At 40.0% G+C, this 14231-nt stretch overlaps 1 protein-coding gene across 1 annotated transcript; it reads left to right on the forward strand.

Annotated features, from left to right (window-relative positions):
* The first annotated feature begins 1550 nt into the window (after positions 1 to 1550).
* On the forward strand, positions 1551 to 10166 carry ESM1 (endothelial cell specific molecule 1). Its single transcript, XM_006139542.5, has 3 exons — positions 1551 to 2183; positions 5121 to 5276; positions 7432 to 10166. The coding sequence occupies exons 1-3, from the start codon at positions 1883 to 1885 to the stop codon at positions 7530 to 7532; spliced, it is 558 nt and encodes a 185-aa protein (XP_006139604.1). The 5' UTR covers positions 1551 to 1882; the 3' UTR covers positions 7533 to 10166.
* Positions 10167 to 14231: the final 4065 nt, after the last annotated feature.

The following is a 14231-nucleotide window of genomic DNA, read 5'->3' on the forward strand; positions in this document are numbered from 1 at the left end:
TGTCATCAAAAGTGGACTTTTGTCGACAAAACTATACCTGCGTCTACACTACCGCTGAGTTCTGTCGACATAACGTCGACAGAACTCAGCAGTTTTGTCGACGCTGGTAAACCTTATTTTACGAGACATAACACCTTCTGTCGACAGAGTTCTGTCGACAGAAGGTGTTATTGCATGTAGGGTTGTGTCTAGACTATGGGGTTTTGTCGACAAAGCAGCTTGCTTTGTTGACAGAACTGAATGTAGTCTAAACGCTCTTTGTCGACAGAAGCTTTGTTGACAGCATCTGTCGACAAAACCCTGTAGTCTAGACGTACCCTAAGTCTCCTCTGCTTAATAAGTTGAAGCATTCCCCATTTGAAGTTTTTTTCTTAACCACCACAAAGTTACAAAATATCCAGAAATGTGGGCATTGAAGCTTTCTATTCTATTCCATATAGTACACATCACTGCAGTATCTGTGAACCTTTTACAATATGACTAACAGCTGTCATGGGTTTGTTCTCTCACATCTCTCCAGGGAGGAGAAGTATTCGTAGTGGAGTGTCTTGGTTTGGGAATCTTTGTTATATACCCATATCCACATGTTGCTCTATGTTTATTTTAGAGAAGGCAAGATTAATGACTTAGAAGGATAGATCGCCACATACAGATTTGAGGTTTGTGATCCTGTTCCCATTAACTTTGATGGCAGCAGGATTTGGGCCTTAGAGATTAGTTTAGTGATGATGTCGATTTTTAACTCTTTTGGTGGTTTTTCCTTTTCCTTTGCATCAGAAAGTTTTCCTCTTCTGACTCGTCTGTTTTACTGAGTCACTGGCCTGTTTGCCATTTCTTGTCATGGCTTTGGCAGTTGGAATGAACCTGAAACTGAGGGAGGCGTAAGGTCTTTGGGCCTTTTTCTATCAGTTATCGTGGTGGAACTAAGGATTAACACTGCTTAAGACGATGAAATGAGATCAATGTGAAATTAGAGTATGTGAGAAAAGAATCAATTTGAGCCTGTGTACACAATGATGGTGAAGAACTGGCTTTCCTGTGTGACATTTTGGTTAGTGGAAATTAAATTTATGATTTTCTGACGTTTCTAGGGAGAGACCTACTGATTTCCGTCTGCCTCATTTAGTAGTTTTAGCATTAGTTTTTTAATGAATGAATCTATGTAACTAAATATTGATGAAACTCATCTTTTGTTTTTATGAGTATCTGTTCTGTGCAAAACAACTAAAGAATAACTCACATATTTTTATTCTTATGTTAGCTACATGGTGTAATCACATTGTCTACTTTGAAGTAGCCAATAACTCACTTACTGAGGAGAAAGCAAGGACGTACTTTTAAAAATAAGCTTCCTTTAGCACTGATACAGTTGGACATGATTTTTCACCTGGCCTCATGAACTCTATTTGTAGGACAAAGCTGTTCTGTAAGTGATATGGCCAGCATCAGAACAATTCCTGTCCTAAAGAAGGTATGTAACCTACTTCATCTTTTTGTTTGTTTTTGTTTTTGGCAGACGTCCTTGAGCACTTGAGACGGATGTGAGAGCGTTTTTAGTCCTCATGCAAAACAACCAACTAAACATAACAGATTACATCAGCTCAGGCTTTTCAATTCCTGGATGGCAGCAGAGTGCTAATCCAACCTTCATCCTGGATTTTATAAACTAAAACAAGGGAGGCTGGCAGGAGGACAGCACTATCGGACTGAGGAAATTGACGACGGCAAAGCATGTGGGCAACACACTGTATAAAGCTCATACACGTATAGGCTGATGTGCAGCTACTACTTTGGATTCCGTATTGCTGCTTTCCTCTGCACAAAACCACCAGGCTGCACACTAAACCTGCTCTTTGGAACTGAGCGTTTATCACTGTAAGACATGAAGAGCTTCCTGTTTTTCACCATCCTCCTGGTACCGGTGCACATCGGAACTGCTTGGAGTGCAAAATATGCAGTAGATTGCCCTGAACCTTGTGACAGTAATGTGTGTAAAAGTACGTTGCGTTGTAAGCGAACCGTGCTTGATGACTGTGGGTGTTGCAGAGTCTGTGCAGCAGCCCTGGGGGAGACCTGCTACCGCACTGTCTCAGGGATGGATGGTGTCAAATGTGGGCCTGGGCTGAAGTGCCAGTTTTACACAGAAGAGGATGACTTTGGTGATGAATTTGGTATCTGCAAAGGTAAAACAATATTCACTTACATTTGTCTACTGCCTAAATTTACTGCTGGCCTCCTGCTTGTAGAAAGTTACAATTTAAAAGTGGGATTTTTCATTTCAAACAATAATATTATCCTTTGGAAAGAGGAGAGTGAAAAAATATCCTCTCAAATTAAAAGAGCTTTTATTTCCGCTGTTTAAGAGTATTAAAAGTGAAATTCAATCTCTGTAGATTGGATTGTGAAGAAATATTTTGGTGGATTGAAACTTGGCTGACATGAGTACTGCTAGCAGATAGACTTTTTATGCTTATACTATAACACAGGATTCAGGATTCCTGGGTTCAGTCCTAAACTGCATCATTTACTCACTTTTTTACAAACTGGTAATCTGAGGTTAAATCACTAGTCTGAGATTTCAAAGTATTAATCAAGTTTTGTAAAGTTCTTAGATCCTTAGGTGAAAAATGTTATATCAATATATGCTACTGTTACACTTACTAATTTAATACCAAATTAGAATAAGCAGTCCAGAGGATTAAGGCTTTGCACTATTGCTATAAACTGTCCTTTAAATATTTTTATGATGTTTGACATAGGGCAGCAGGATTAGGCTTTTATTATGCATAAAATTTTAACTGTTAACAGAAGAAATTACTCCCATTTCTCAGTCCTTTAAAAAACAATGAAGTCACACAGTATTCCTATATGGATTTGTGTGCATTTATTATTATATTCTATTTCTAGTCTATATAAACTTCTATACCTCCCCCATCACTGCAGTATCTCAGCACCTTCTAGGAGTGCATTAAGCAATATGCCTAACATCTGTCACATGTGTTTATTCTTTCCTTCATCCTCTCCCGTAGATGAGAATTGTGTGCTGTGAAATGTTCATTTTTGGTGGTGTTTTATTGTTGTTTTAATTGTTTTAACTGCTACATGTGTGTCACAGGTCAAGACACCTGTGTTCCTGTTCAGTAACCACCAGATGCACTTTACCCTTTTTTCCATCAAACAGAACATCTCTGTTATAGCAAAAATATGATGGATGTTAATTGTAGTAAAATGTCATTGATGTGGTAATTTATAAAAAAATTCTGAGCTACTCCTAATGAAGACACACATCCCTTGTCCCACATAAAGACCCACTCATCCAAATCAATTTCTTTGTCCAAATCCCTCACCTATCTTTTCACCTGGATTATTTTCTTAACAACTTTTCCAACAAAAATTTTATATATCTTACAAGTTAAGCCTTTTGTTCCAGCTTGTTCATGGGTGAATTCTTCAAATGTAGTTAAAGGTCTAGACAGAGTTAGCCTATATCTCAATTTCACAATAAAATGTTTGACTTTAAATATTCATAATTTGGGATCTTTACATTGCTACTTATTTCTTGTATAATTTCAAATCAGAACCCTAGAGCAGCTGTCTAGATTGAGTAATCTCATCTTTTCCCCTCAATGAATACTCACTTTGATATTTCTTGGGAACAAATACCGTACTAATGAAAGTAGCTCAAAGAGAGGACTCAGGATGAATTTCAGACTACTGCCTGTTTGAAAGAGAAAAGGAAGATTCTGTGTCTGAATGCACCAGTTACTCATGGCTATTTTTCTCAAGGCAGGAAGGGCTCAAGTCAGATTCAAAGTTTTGGGTTGAGATTCCTTTAAAATGTCCAGTACTTCTTCAGACGTGAATGTTCTGCTCTCAGGCAAGTGGCTCTTTGTTGGCTGGCACAAGGGAAGCAGATACATGCTGTTAAAGAAGCCTTCCCAAATGAGGGTACGTCTACTCTAGCTCGTTAGTTCGAGCTAGGTAGGGTAATGAGGGCAAGTGGAGTTGCAAATGAAGCCCGGGATTTAAATATCCTGGGCTTCATTTGCATGTTCCCGGGCACCGCCATTTTAAAATCCCCTTTAGTCCGAACTCCGTGCCCGTGGCTACATGCGGCACAGAGTAGGTAGTTTGTATTAAAGATCCTAATTCGAACTACCGTTACTCCTCATGGATCCTCATTAGGATCTTTAATTCGAACTACCTACTCCGTGCCGCGTGTAGCCGCGGGTATGGAGTTCGGAATAAGGGGGATTTAAAAATGGCAGCGCCTGGGAACATGCAAATGAAGCCTAGGATATTTAAATCCCAGGCTTCATTTGCAACTCCGCTTGCCCTCATTACTCTACCTAGCTCAAACTAACGAGCTAGTGTAGACATACCCTGAGTGTGAGCTTTTCAACAAAATAGGATGTTCACATTCTTCACTGCACTTGATGCTGGGTTTTCTTGTGGGTTATAGGCACTCAAGATTGATGAATACATTTACCATGCTGGATAGCTCCTTAGGGCAGGATATGGCAGCTTCAGTGGAGGCTGATAAGAAGGTTCTGTTGTCCTGAATACAGACTCATCAGAGACTGGAAATTAATTATGAATGTATGTAAATTAATATTGAGCCTGGACTATAAGTTTAAGAAATTCTGAAGCATTCCCACTGATAATGGAAATTGTTTATATGAATTGGAATAAGGAAAACATAAGATACTGCATATATGTTTAACTCTACATCTAGTTTAATTGCATATTTATGCTCAACATTTACATTGCCTTTAATTTGCAATATAATGCTACACATGCTACAGGGAAAAGTTAATCAGGATAAAATTGTATTTATTGCACATTCTATTGAAGATGAAAGATGTATAATAGAAAATAAAGAATAATCATAAGCAATAATAAGTGGAGATGGTCTGAAACAAAAGTTGGCATTTCAAAATGCTGAAATTACTTTTAAGAACATATGCAGACAAGATGTTAAGAAAACTAATAGCAGACCACTACTAGAAGATGTTCAAATACTACAGTGAGGAGCGCAATGAAGGAACCAGTATAGAATAGGAACTGCACCTTTTGGAATTACTTTGGTACATAAGACTTTTGAATTTGTCTTCTTTCAGAGTGTTCTTATGGTACCTATGGAATGGAATGCAGAAAAACTTGCAATTGCCAGTCTGGCATATGTGACAGAGTAACTGGAAAGTGTTTGAAGTTCCCATTTTTCCAACTTTCTGCTGCAAAGCCACCAAACAGAAGAAAATTAATTTTACACACAGGTAACACTTGATGGGGCACTTCAGTTTAATTGTTCTACCATTTTATACTGTGTATGTGTACAGTGATGCTGCTGTGCAAATAACTAATAATACAATTTCCCCGTTGAGAGCTCACAGTAATGTTTTTCTCAACTTGTTATAGATAAAGAATAACCTATAGGTGCATCCATATTAGGTAAAAGGGTATAACATATGATAAAATGTATTAAAATCCTAATTTGGAAAAGGCATCTTTTAGTTTTAGCATCTATGATCAATTTAAGGAAAATTACTGATGGTAGGTATAGACCTGGTTTACCTCATCAGCTAACATGTGAAAACTACAGTAGGTAACACATGGTAATACAATCACCTTTTTCTCCAGTGAAGACCAGGCTTTAGTAAACTTCAGGGTCTTTAATTCTACAGCAAATTGCTTTTTTGAATCAAATTAACTTAGTTGCTCATCACTACAGATCACAGTACTTTGACGTAATACAGTAACTAAGATTGAAAATTGAAAATGACTTTTTAAATAGTAATAGACATTTATTCTACCTATGTTTAAAAATTATATATTTAATTAAACCTACTTACATCAGATATTTCCAAAGTTTTAAAGATTTAGTAGGCATATATATGAGTGTAGTTAAGGGAGGAAGGAGAGTCGTATCTTTCAGATATCCCGTTCTCATGAACTTTCCAGGTCTGTTTCCCACCAATCTTTGATCAAAATATTTTACAGATCCAAAGTCTGAAGTAAATGGGAGTTTTATCATTGGCTTTAATGAGTCCAGGTTTTCAACCAGATTTCCAAAACTCTAGATTTACTCATCACTTGAGACAGATCAATTAATGACAGTAACCTATTTCATAGTAGTTCATATGAGGATGTCAAAGAACTTTGCTTAATATTAATTTGAGTCTTCACAATCCAGGTAGACACTCACTGTGGGCCAAATCCCCAGCTAATGTGACCAGTATAAATTCACATATTTTCATCAGCTGATTATCTAGTCCAAGTTGTTATTATCAAGGTGCAGAGTGATTAAGCAACTTGCCCATGCTTACACAGGAAGTCTAGGACAGAGATGAGAATTGAACCTAGTTCTCCTAGGGTATGTTTACACTACAGAGGAAGATTGAAGCTGCCACTGTCGATCGTCCAGGGTTCAAATTAGTGATCTAGGTAAGACAGCTGATCCAAAGTGAGAGGAGCATGCCTATCAATGCCAGTAACCCTGCTTTCATGAAGAGTAAGGGAAGTCGAAGGAAGAGTGATCTCCCATTGACTTTCTGCAGTGTAGACATCACCAAAAGTCGAGTTAAGCTACTTTGACTTCAGCTATGCAATGAACGTAGCTGAAGTTGAGTATTTTAATTTGTCTTGTAGTGTAGACATACCCCTAGTTCTTTGTCCTAAGTTTACACTCTTAGACCACACTACTTACAGCAGGGCTACTCAACTTTGGAAGCCCCAGGGGGCACAATGATATTCACAGCATAGGCAGAGGACTGCAACTTAAGTGTGGTTGCATATACATCCAAATATATATGCAAATATGTGCAAATAGCTTCTTTCACACTGATGGGCATGAATACAAAGATTAAGTCTTAAGCTGTGGTGCTGGACTCAAACGTGGCCAACATGAACCAGTCAGCACCTCTTAGGCTCTACCCACAAAGCTAAGCAGCCAGCACTTCCCACAATACCCCGGCTCTCCCAGCACCTCCTTCCTGGGGGCTAGAAACACCAACACCCTGTACCAGTCTGTTCTAGCCAGCCCGTCCGCTTGCGTCTTTCAATGCTCACCCCATCTGGGAGAGGCCTCACTGTTGTGGAATGTGTTCCCAGTGGAGGCCAGGTTCAAAGGATCCCACCCCTGGGCCAGGTGTTGAGCCCTGTTTAAATGCAAACCTCACCACAGTCTGCAAACAAACAGGCCACGGGCTGTATGTGGCCCATGGGTCACGTGTTGAGTAGCCGTGACTTACAGGCTATAGTTCTGGGGAAATGATGTAACTAGATGACTCTGGCAGCAAAGAGACAGACTGATAACATGGATTATCAGTCAGAGATTTAAAAAAAATATTTTCCAGCCTAAAGATGTAGATGTGTAAGAACATTGTATTTCATCCAACTTATGTGAGATTCACTTTTTTTTTTAACTTTCAGAGACTGACATGGCATCGGGGGATGGTAATTCTGTAAAGGAAGAATTTGTCAAAGAGAAAGTAAAAAGCTCTCCAGTAATGAAATGGTTAAATCCTCGCTGATACTTACATTTGCAGGACTTTCAAATGCCCACATGTCTCACATATTATTGAATATGCAACAACACACTTTAAAAATGAAATATAACTATAGCATATGAAAATGTAACCTCTAAAGACCAATTGTGATTCTGTGCATCATCAGAAAACATGTTTACTTACAAAATAGACTGTACAGTTTACATGATTTTTGATATTTGTTTTGATAAATATTTGAACACTAAAATGTATTGTGGATTGCTGAATGTACAGTAATATTGAAAACCAGTGCCTACCCACCTGCCAGCATTTGAACAATGTTTAAGGGCCCATTCCTGCAGTCCCCATGCAAGGAAACTCCCATTGAATTCAGTGGATGTTTTTTGTAAGTAAAAGCTGCTAATACAAAGCCAGTGTCAGGGTGACACATATTGACAAAAGCTTGGAAATGCAAAGCTACAAACTGATGTCCTTGACTCACACCAACAAGAATAATACTAATGTAAATGGCATCATGGTGCAAATTCACTAACTCAACCTTAACTTTGAATATTCTGGCTTTTGTTAGTTTCGTGACAACTAACGAGATGTAAACATTAGTTTAAGCCAAAGATTCTCAAACTAGGGGTTGGGACATCAAAGTGGATTGCACCCTCATTTGAATAGGTTGTAAGGACCAGCATTAGTCTAAACCTGAGCTCCACCCCTGTCTGGGGCATTGGGGCTTGGACTTGGATCCCTCCCCTCCTACACAGGGAGGTGGGGTTCGGGTGCCTCCTCCTAGGTCATGCAGTAATTTTGTTGTCAGAAGTGGGGTCATGGTGCAATGAAATATGAACGCCACTGCTTTAAATTCAACACTTAAACGTATACAGTGTGAATTACTTACCTGATACTATGTAAAAACACATATGGAGTTAAAGTATATTCCAAAAGGTGGCTTTTGTGTTCAGTAGCCTGTAGAGGCCCTGAAGGAGTACTGCAGAATCAGCATAAATATGCATTATAGATAACACATGTTTCTGCCCAATGAACTGGAATGAATCAGAGAATGTAGAGACACTAGGATACCTCAGTGCCCAATTCTTCATCTCCTTCATCTCTATAAAGCAGTGGTGGGCAGCTGCTTTGGCCGGGGGACTGTATGTTGACAATCAAGGTAATCTGATTGTGGGCCTCAAAACATTTGGCTGACATTGACCATCCACTGGCACTGCCCCCTGCACTTCCCAGTGGCCATGATTCACTGTTCCTGGCCAATGGAAGCAGCAGAAAACAGCAGCCAGAACATTCCTGCAGCCCCTTAGCCTGCAGGCGCTTCCCCCATGGTTCTCATTAGCCTGGAACAGCAAACTGCATCCACTGTGAGCTGGGAGGGGACGGTGCCTGCTGGTTGACATCAGCAAAATGTCTTGTGCCTGCACTTAGATGACCCTGATGGGCCACACATGGTCCTTGAGGTTGTCCACCACTGCCTTAGGGAGTGGTAGGAGTTGCTAATTCTTCACTCGGTCCTTATTTGGCTATGTATTGATATGGCATAAAACATCATAATGTTTACATAGGCACACATTAAAACCTACTTATATAATAGCTAATACTGCTCATGTGCAGAAGCCCATTTATAAAAATCAATTGCTTTGCAGTTTTAATTAAAAAACTAAGCCAGATTGTTAGTTAGAATAAACTAATTAGTTTAAGCCAGAAGTTCTCAAATTTGGCATTAGGACCTTGAAGTGGATTGTATCCCCATTGTATTAGGTTGCAAGGATCAGCATTAGATTTTCTGGGACCTGAGGGTGAAGTCTAACCCTGAGCTCCACCCCAGTGGGAGGCATTGGGACTTGGGCTCAGGCCAGATCCTTAGATAGAGTAAACTAATGTAGTTCCATTTAAGTTAAAGGAGCTACCTTGACTTACATATATGAGGATCTGGCTCATAAAATAAATTGGTCTCATTGGAAACCCAATATGGTTTCCATTGAAATCATTAGTAGTTTTGTTATTAACTTCAGTAGGAGAGGATGCAGACCTTAGTGGTAACAATTTGGTGCGGGGTCTAAAAACAAATGTAAAAGAACCCAACAAAAGAAAACCAAAATAATTTCAGTGTTATTAGAGACTGATCAATTAAAGTTTATCCAAATCTTTCCATTGACTACAATGGATTTTGGATTAGGACCTAAAAGAACAAAAATTATGTCACAACAGGGAATGTCTACAAATTAAAAATGGTTAATTTAACTCTGCAGTTACAACAATCAGAAGAAACGACAAACCACGGCTAGCATGCAACAGGCTGTTATGATTGAAGTAGGGATTTTAACAGAAGTGCTGTCACTGTCATGACGACAGTGGCACAGACAGCACCTCTGTAAAATGCTCTATTGGTGTGAAACATTTACAAGCACAAGGGTTGATCCTGCAGCTACTGATGTCAGTGACAATTGACTTCAATGGGAACAGGGCCAGAGACCCATATTTTTTATTGGTCCAGAGAACGTTATTTAAATGTCTTAAATATTTACATACTTTTTTTTGTTATTTCCTACAGTGTCAGGAATGACATTATGGGTTCTTGAATGTAAATCTAAGAAGCTGTTTTTTTTAAAAAAGTATATGTTTATTATTGTTCAATAAATCCTCTAGAAAACCATCTTTTCTCTCTGTCCATGAGTCAGTTTGTAAAATTGACAATAGTGAGATCACAGCTAGTACAGGTGCAGCAAATACACACTGCATATTAGGTCCAAAATTCTGCTCCCTGATCTACACAGGTTATCTCAACTCTGAGAGGGTCTAAGTCTGGTTAGAAAATAGGCAGAGAGAGGAGTTTGTAAATATAAAGGTTTCTCTCTCATTTTTTTGTCAAATATATGAAATTGCTTGCAATTTCCCCACAGCTCTACTTACAAGAAACCCCATAAACTAAGGCCAGGTCTACACTAGGGGGCAATGTCGAACTAAGGTATGCAACTCGAGCTATGTGAATAGTGTAGCTGGAGTCAACGTACTGTTACTAGATTTGTCTGTTACTCTGGGGTATGCTCATGTATAAGGGTTATACTTAAGCGGGTGCTATCAGTGTGCTGCTTGTATTACTTGTGCTCTCATATGCAGCTTTACTTCTCTCTACTGCTAATTCCTTTCTAATGGAGCTCTCCTGCAGGAACTATGTTCCCCAGAACTGGGTTCTTCCACCCAAGAATCAGACAAACACACAGATACTCACATTCACTAACAGCATGTCTGATAGGACCAGTTAATCAGCACTCACAAGTTGACCCTTTATATGTCTCGGGGCTCAGTAGGCTGGGTTGCACAGCAATGCCAAGCTGTGTCCCTCATGTGCCCTTGGACTCAGTGGGATGGGTTAAACAGCACTTTAAGCTGCCACCCTCATGTGCCCCCAGGTTCAGCACTTCCCTAGCTCCACTTTCACACCACAACCATTCTGGTAGTAACCTACCTGATGAGCAAACCCCACAGGAATTTTGGGCAATATAGGTATCTTGAACTTAGGTAAAGGCTAAGAGTAGGCATGAGTTCATTAGTATCTGGAGCAGATATTTCTCACTTTTCTACTTTCTGTATCTCATAGTTCAGTGTGGTTCTTGCTTTGGAAATGATGTTCTCCATTCTGTATGCTAATGTAGATATCAGTTTGTTCTATCTTCCATGCAGATGAGGCTAGAGGTGTTTCCTTAATTCTATCACCCTTGCCCAGAGGGGTTTAGGTGTGTCTTCCTCTGCCTTTTCATTGCTTTGTCTTTTCTTCAAGCAGACGCCATGGGGACGGGGGGGTCTTTCATGAGGAGGGCTCGCTGAGCGGTGGTGAGCCTCGCTCGTCAGCCGCACGGTTCTGCGCTCTGCGCATGCGCAGATCACTCTGCGCTGGCTCTTCCGGGGTGTAATCTACTTGCCACGGGCGAGTAGATAACATTTTTTGTCGAGCTCTGTTCATGAGTATTATGCTCTGGCACCCCAAGAACATAGAGCTGATTGGTGACTATACTCTGGCTCCCCAAGAACACAAAGCTGATAGGTAACAGTACCTTAGTTTGATTTACCATGATTCCCCCTACTCTTTTCACTCCATTGGAGTACCAGAGTCAATGGAGTGTGATCAGTGGTTGAGTTAGTGGGATCAAGTCCTGGGAGATCAATCTCTAGAGTGCCAATCTGCCGATAAGTGTAGACAAGGCCTAATCGTCAACATCTAATATTGATTTCAACGTGACTTTGTGATATTGAACAAACACTGCCGCCACCATTTTCAAATATATTTTCACTGAAGGCAATGGGTCTATATAGGAGGAAGCAACTATACCAAAAGCTAGTGCAGACCCATGCAATGGCTACCACTTCTACCAACATGCTGCCTAAACCTTGAGAGTTAGACATCAGCACAACATCACAAACTACCACCAATGAAGCTGCATCAGTGGTAGTAACAGTGGAGAATTTAAAGCCAAAAGGTGAATGTAGAGACAGCCTTTGGCAGGCTAGATCACACCCAGTTTAGATTTTCCCTTGAATTATGTGCTTGACCCAAATTTTGTTGCCTGAGAAAATTCACTGCAAAATTGGAGATATTACCATCTGGCATACTGTTATGTTGACTTCTAATTCATGCCATGTGAGCTACAGATTTACTAACACATTTTAAAACATAGCAGTAAATAACTGTTGTGCTCTTAAAAGAACACATTGGTTACCTACTGACAGAAAAATACTGAGTTCCTTTTATACCTATGTTATAGTAAAAAACACAAAAGTGGTATCAGACAAACCTGAATTATATGCAGGATCCATGAAGAAGGGACAATAGGGTCTTAAGAGTTTCCTTCTCTTTGGCAGTCAGTATTATCTTTTTGGGGATTAAGCTGGATGCTACATAAACTACCAGTATTTAAATAAATGAAGCAAATGAACAATTTTGGGATTATTATTTTGTATAAAAGAAAATTTCATATCCTTCTGACTGCTACATGTTTGGGTCTATTCCTAGAATGGATTATGGAACTACTAAAACTAAAATCCTGGAGGACATAAATTAAAGAATAAAACTAAAACCCAAACTAAACAAAGAATTAGATCAATATTACAGGTCATTTCTTCAAATTTGACTGTAATCACTACAAGTAGCAGGAAATCAGTAATTTTTTCAAATTGCGCTAAGTAAGAAAACTTATAATGTCAATTAATACTAAGCAAGCAAATTACCAATGAACTAAAACAAAAGAAGCATGTATGGTCCTTTGCATAGTAATGTAACACAACTGTCTTTGCATGTGTGTATATACTTGCCAAACTGAAGTTTTCATTTCATGCATCTGACAAATTGAATTCCAGTCCACAAAAGCTTATGCCCAAATAAATAGGGGTATGTCTACACTACCCTCCTAGTTTGAACTAGCGGGGTAATGTAGGCATACCGCACTTGCAAATGAAGCCCGGGATTTGAATTTCCCGGGCTTCATTTGCATAAGCGGGGAGCCACCATTTTTAAAACCCCGCTGGTTCGAACCCCGTGCAGCGCGGCTACACGGGGCACGAACTAGGTAGTGTGAACTAGGCTTCCTAGTTCGAACTACCGTTACTCCTCATTTCACGAGGAGTAATGGTAGTTCGAACTAGGAAGCCTAGTTCGAACTACCTAGTTCGTGCCCCGTGTAGCCACGCTGCACGGGGTTCGAACCAGCGGGGTTTTAAAAATGACGGCTCCCGCTTATGCAAATGAAGCCCGGGAAATTCAAATCCCGGGCTTCATTTGCAAGTGCGGTATGCCTACATTACCCCGCTAGTTTGAACTAGCGGGGTAGTGTAGACATACCCTAGGTTAGTCTTTAAGGTGCCACAGGACTCCTTGTTTTTGCTGAAACTGACTAACAGGTTGAACCCCTCAAAGTTATAGTCCTTGTGAAGCAGTGGTGTGCCGGGTACAGTAAAACTCCAATAGTCCGGCATCCAATAGTCCGGCACTCCTGATAGTCCGGCATCAAAATGGCAAGAGCCTAGTGAGTGAGCTTTGGCAAAAAATGAGTCACAAGGTAACAGCGGCAGCAGCTGAACTGAGCAAAAAGGGTAAAAAAGGCTTAAAAAACCGAAAACATTACAGTATACTGTATATAGTATGTACAATAAAAAGAGTTAAGAACACTTTATATACAGTATATAATGTATACAGTATATATATAACCAGCTTATAGTACCTCCTGATAGTCCGGCATATTTGATAATCCAGCACCACCTAGGTCCCATAGGTTCTGGATTATCGGAAGTCTACTGTAGTTGGAAAAAGTACTCTGCTTGGCAGAATGGATTTAGGCATTGGACCACTGAAAAGTATAATACCACCTGGACTCTAGGGAACACTGCAGCAACTGTCCCTTCTACTGGTATAAATGTGAGTATGGGACTCCGCATTGCTGCAGTTATCCAGATGTGCAAATGGGGTGAGGCCAGAGCCCTATATGTTAGAGATGCCTTTTTGGAGGCTGCTAATGTTGCCAGCATTGCTACCTGTCTTCCACCCTGCCTTTCACTTCCCTAAGGGTATGTCTACACTGCCACCCTAGTTCGAACTAGGGTGGATAATGTAGGCATTCGAAGTTGCAAATGAAGCCTGGGATTTAAATATCCCGGGCTTCATTTGCATCTTGACAGGCGCCGCCATTTTTAAATCCCCCTTAGTGCGGACTCCGTGCCCGCGGCTACACG

Source organism: Pelodiscus sinensis, chromosome 6, assembly GCF_052426305.1.
Source record: "Pelodiscus sinensis isolate ZL-2025 chromosome 6, ASM5242630v1, whole genome shotgun sequence".
In the NCBI taxonomy this organism is placed as follows: domain Eukaryota; kingdom Metazoa; phylum Chordata; order Testudines; family Trionychidae; genus Pelodiscus; species Pelodiscus sinensis.

Coding starts and splice junctions, on each gene's coding strand:
- ESM1 (XM_006139542.5), top strand. CDS start 1,883: ATGAAGAGCTTCCTGTTTTTCACCATCCTCCTGGTACCGGTGCACATC. Junction 2,184..5,120: donor TGAATTTGGTATCTGCAAAG/GTAAAACAATAT, acceptor GTCTTCTTTCAG/AGTGTTCTTATGGTACCTAT. Junction 5,277..7,431: donor AAAATTAATTTTACACACAG/GTAACACTTGAT, acceptor TTTAACTTTCAG/AGACTGACATGGCATCGGGG.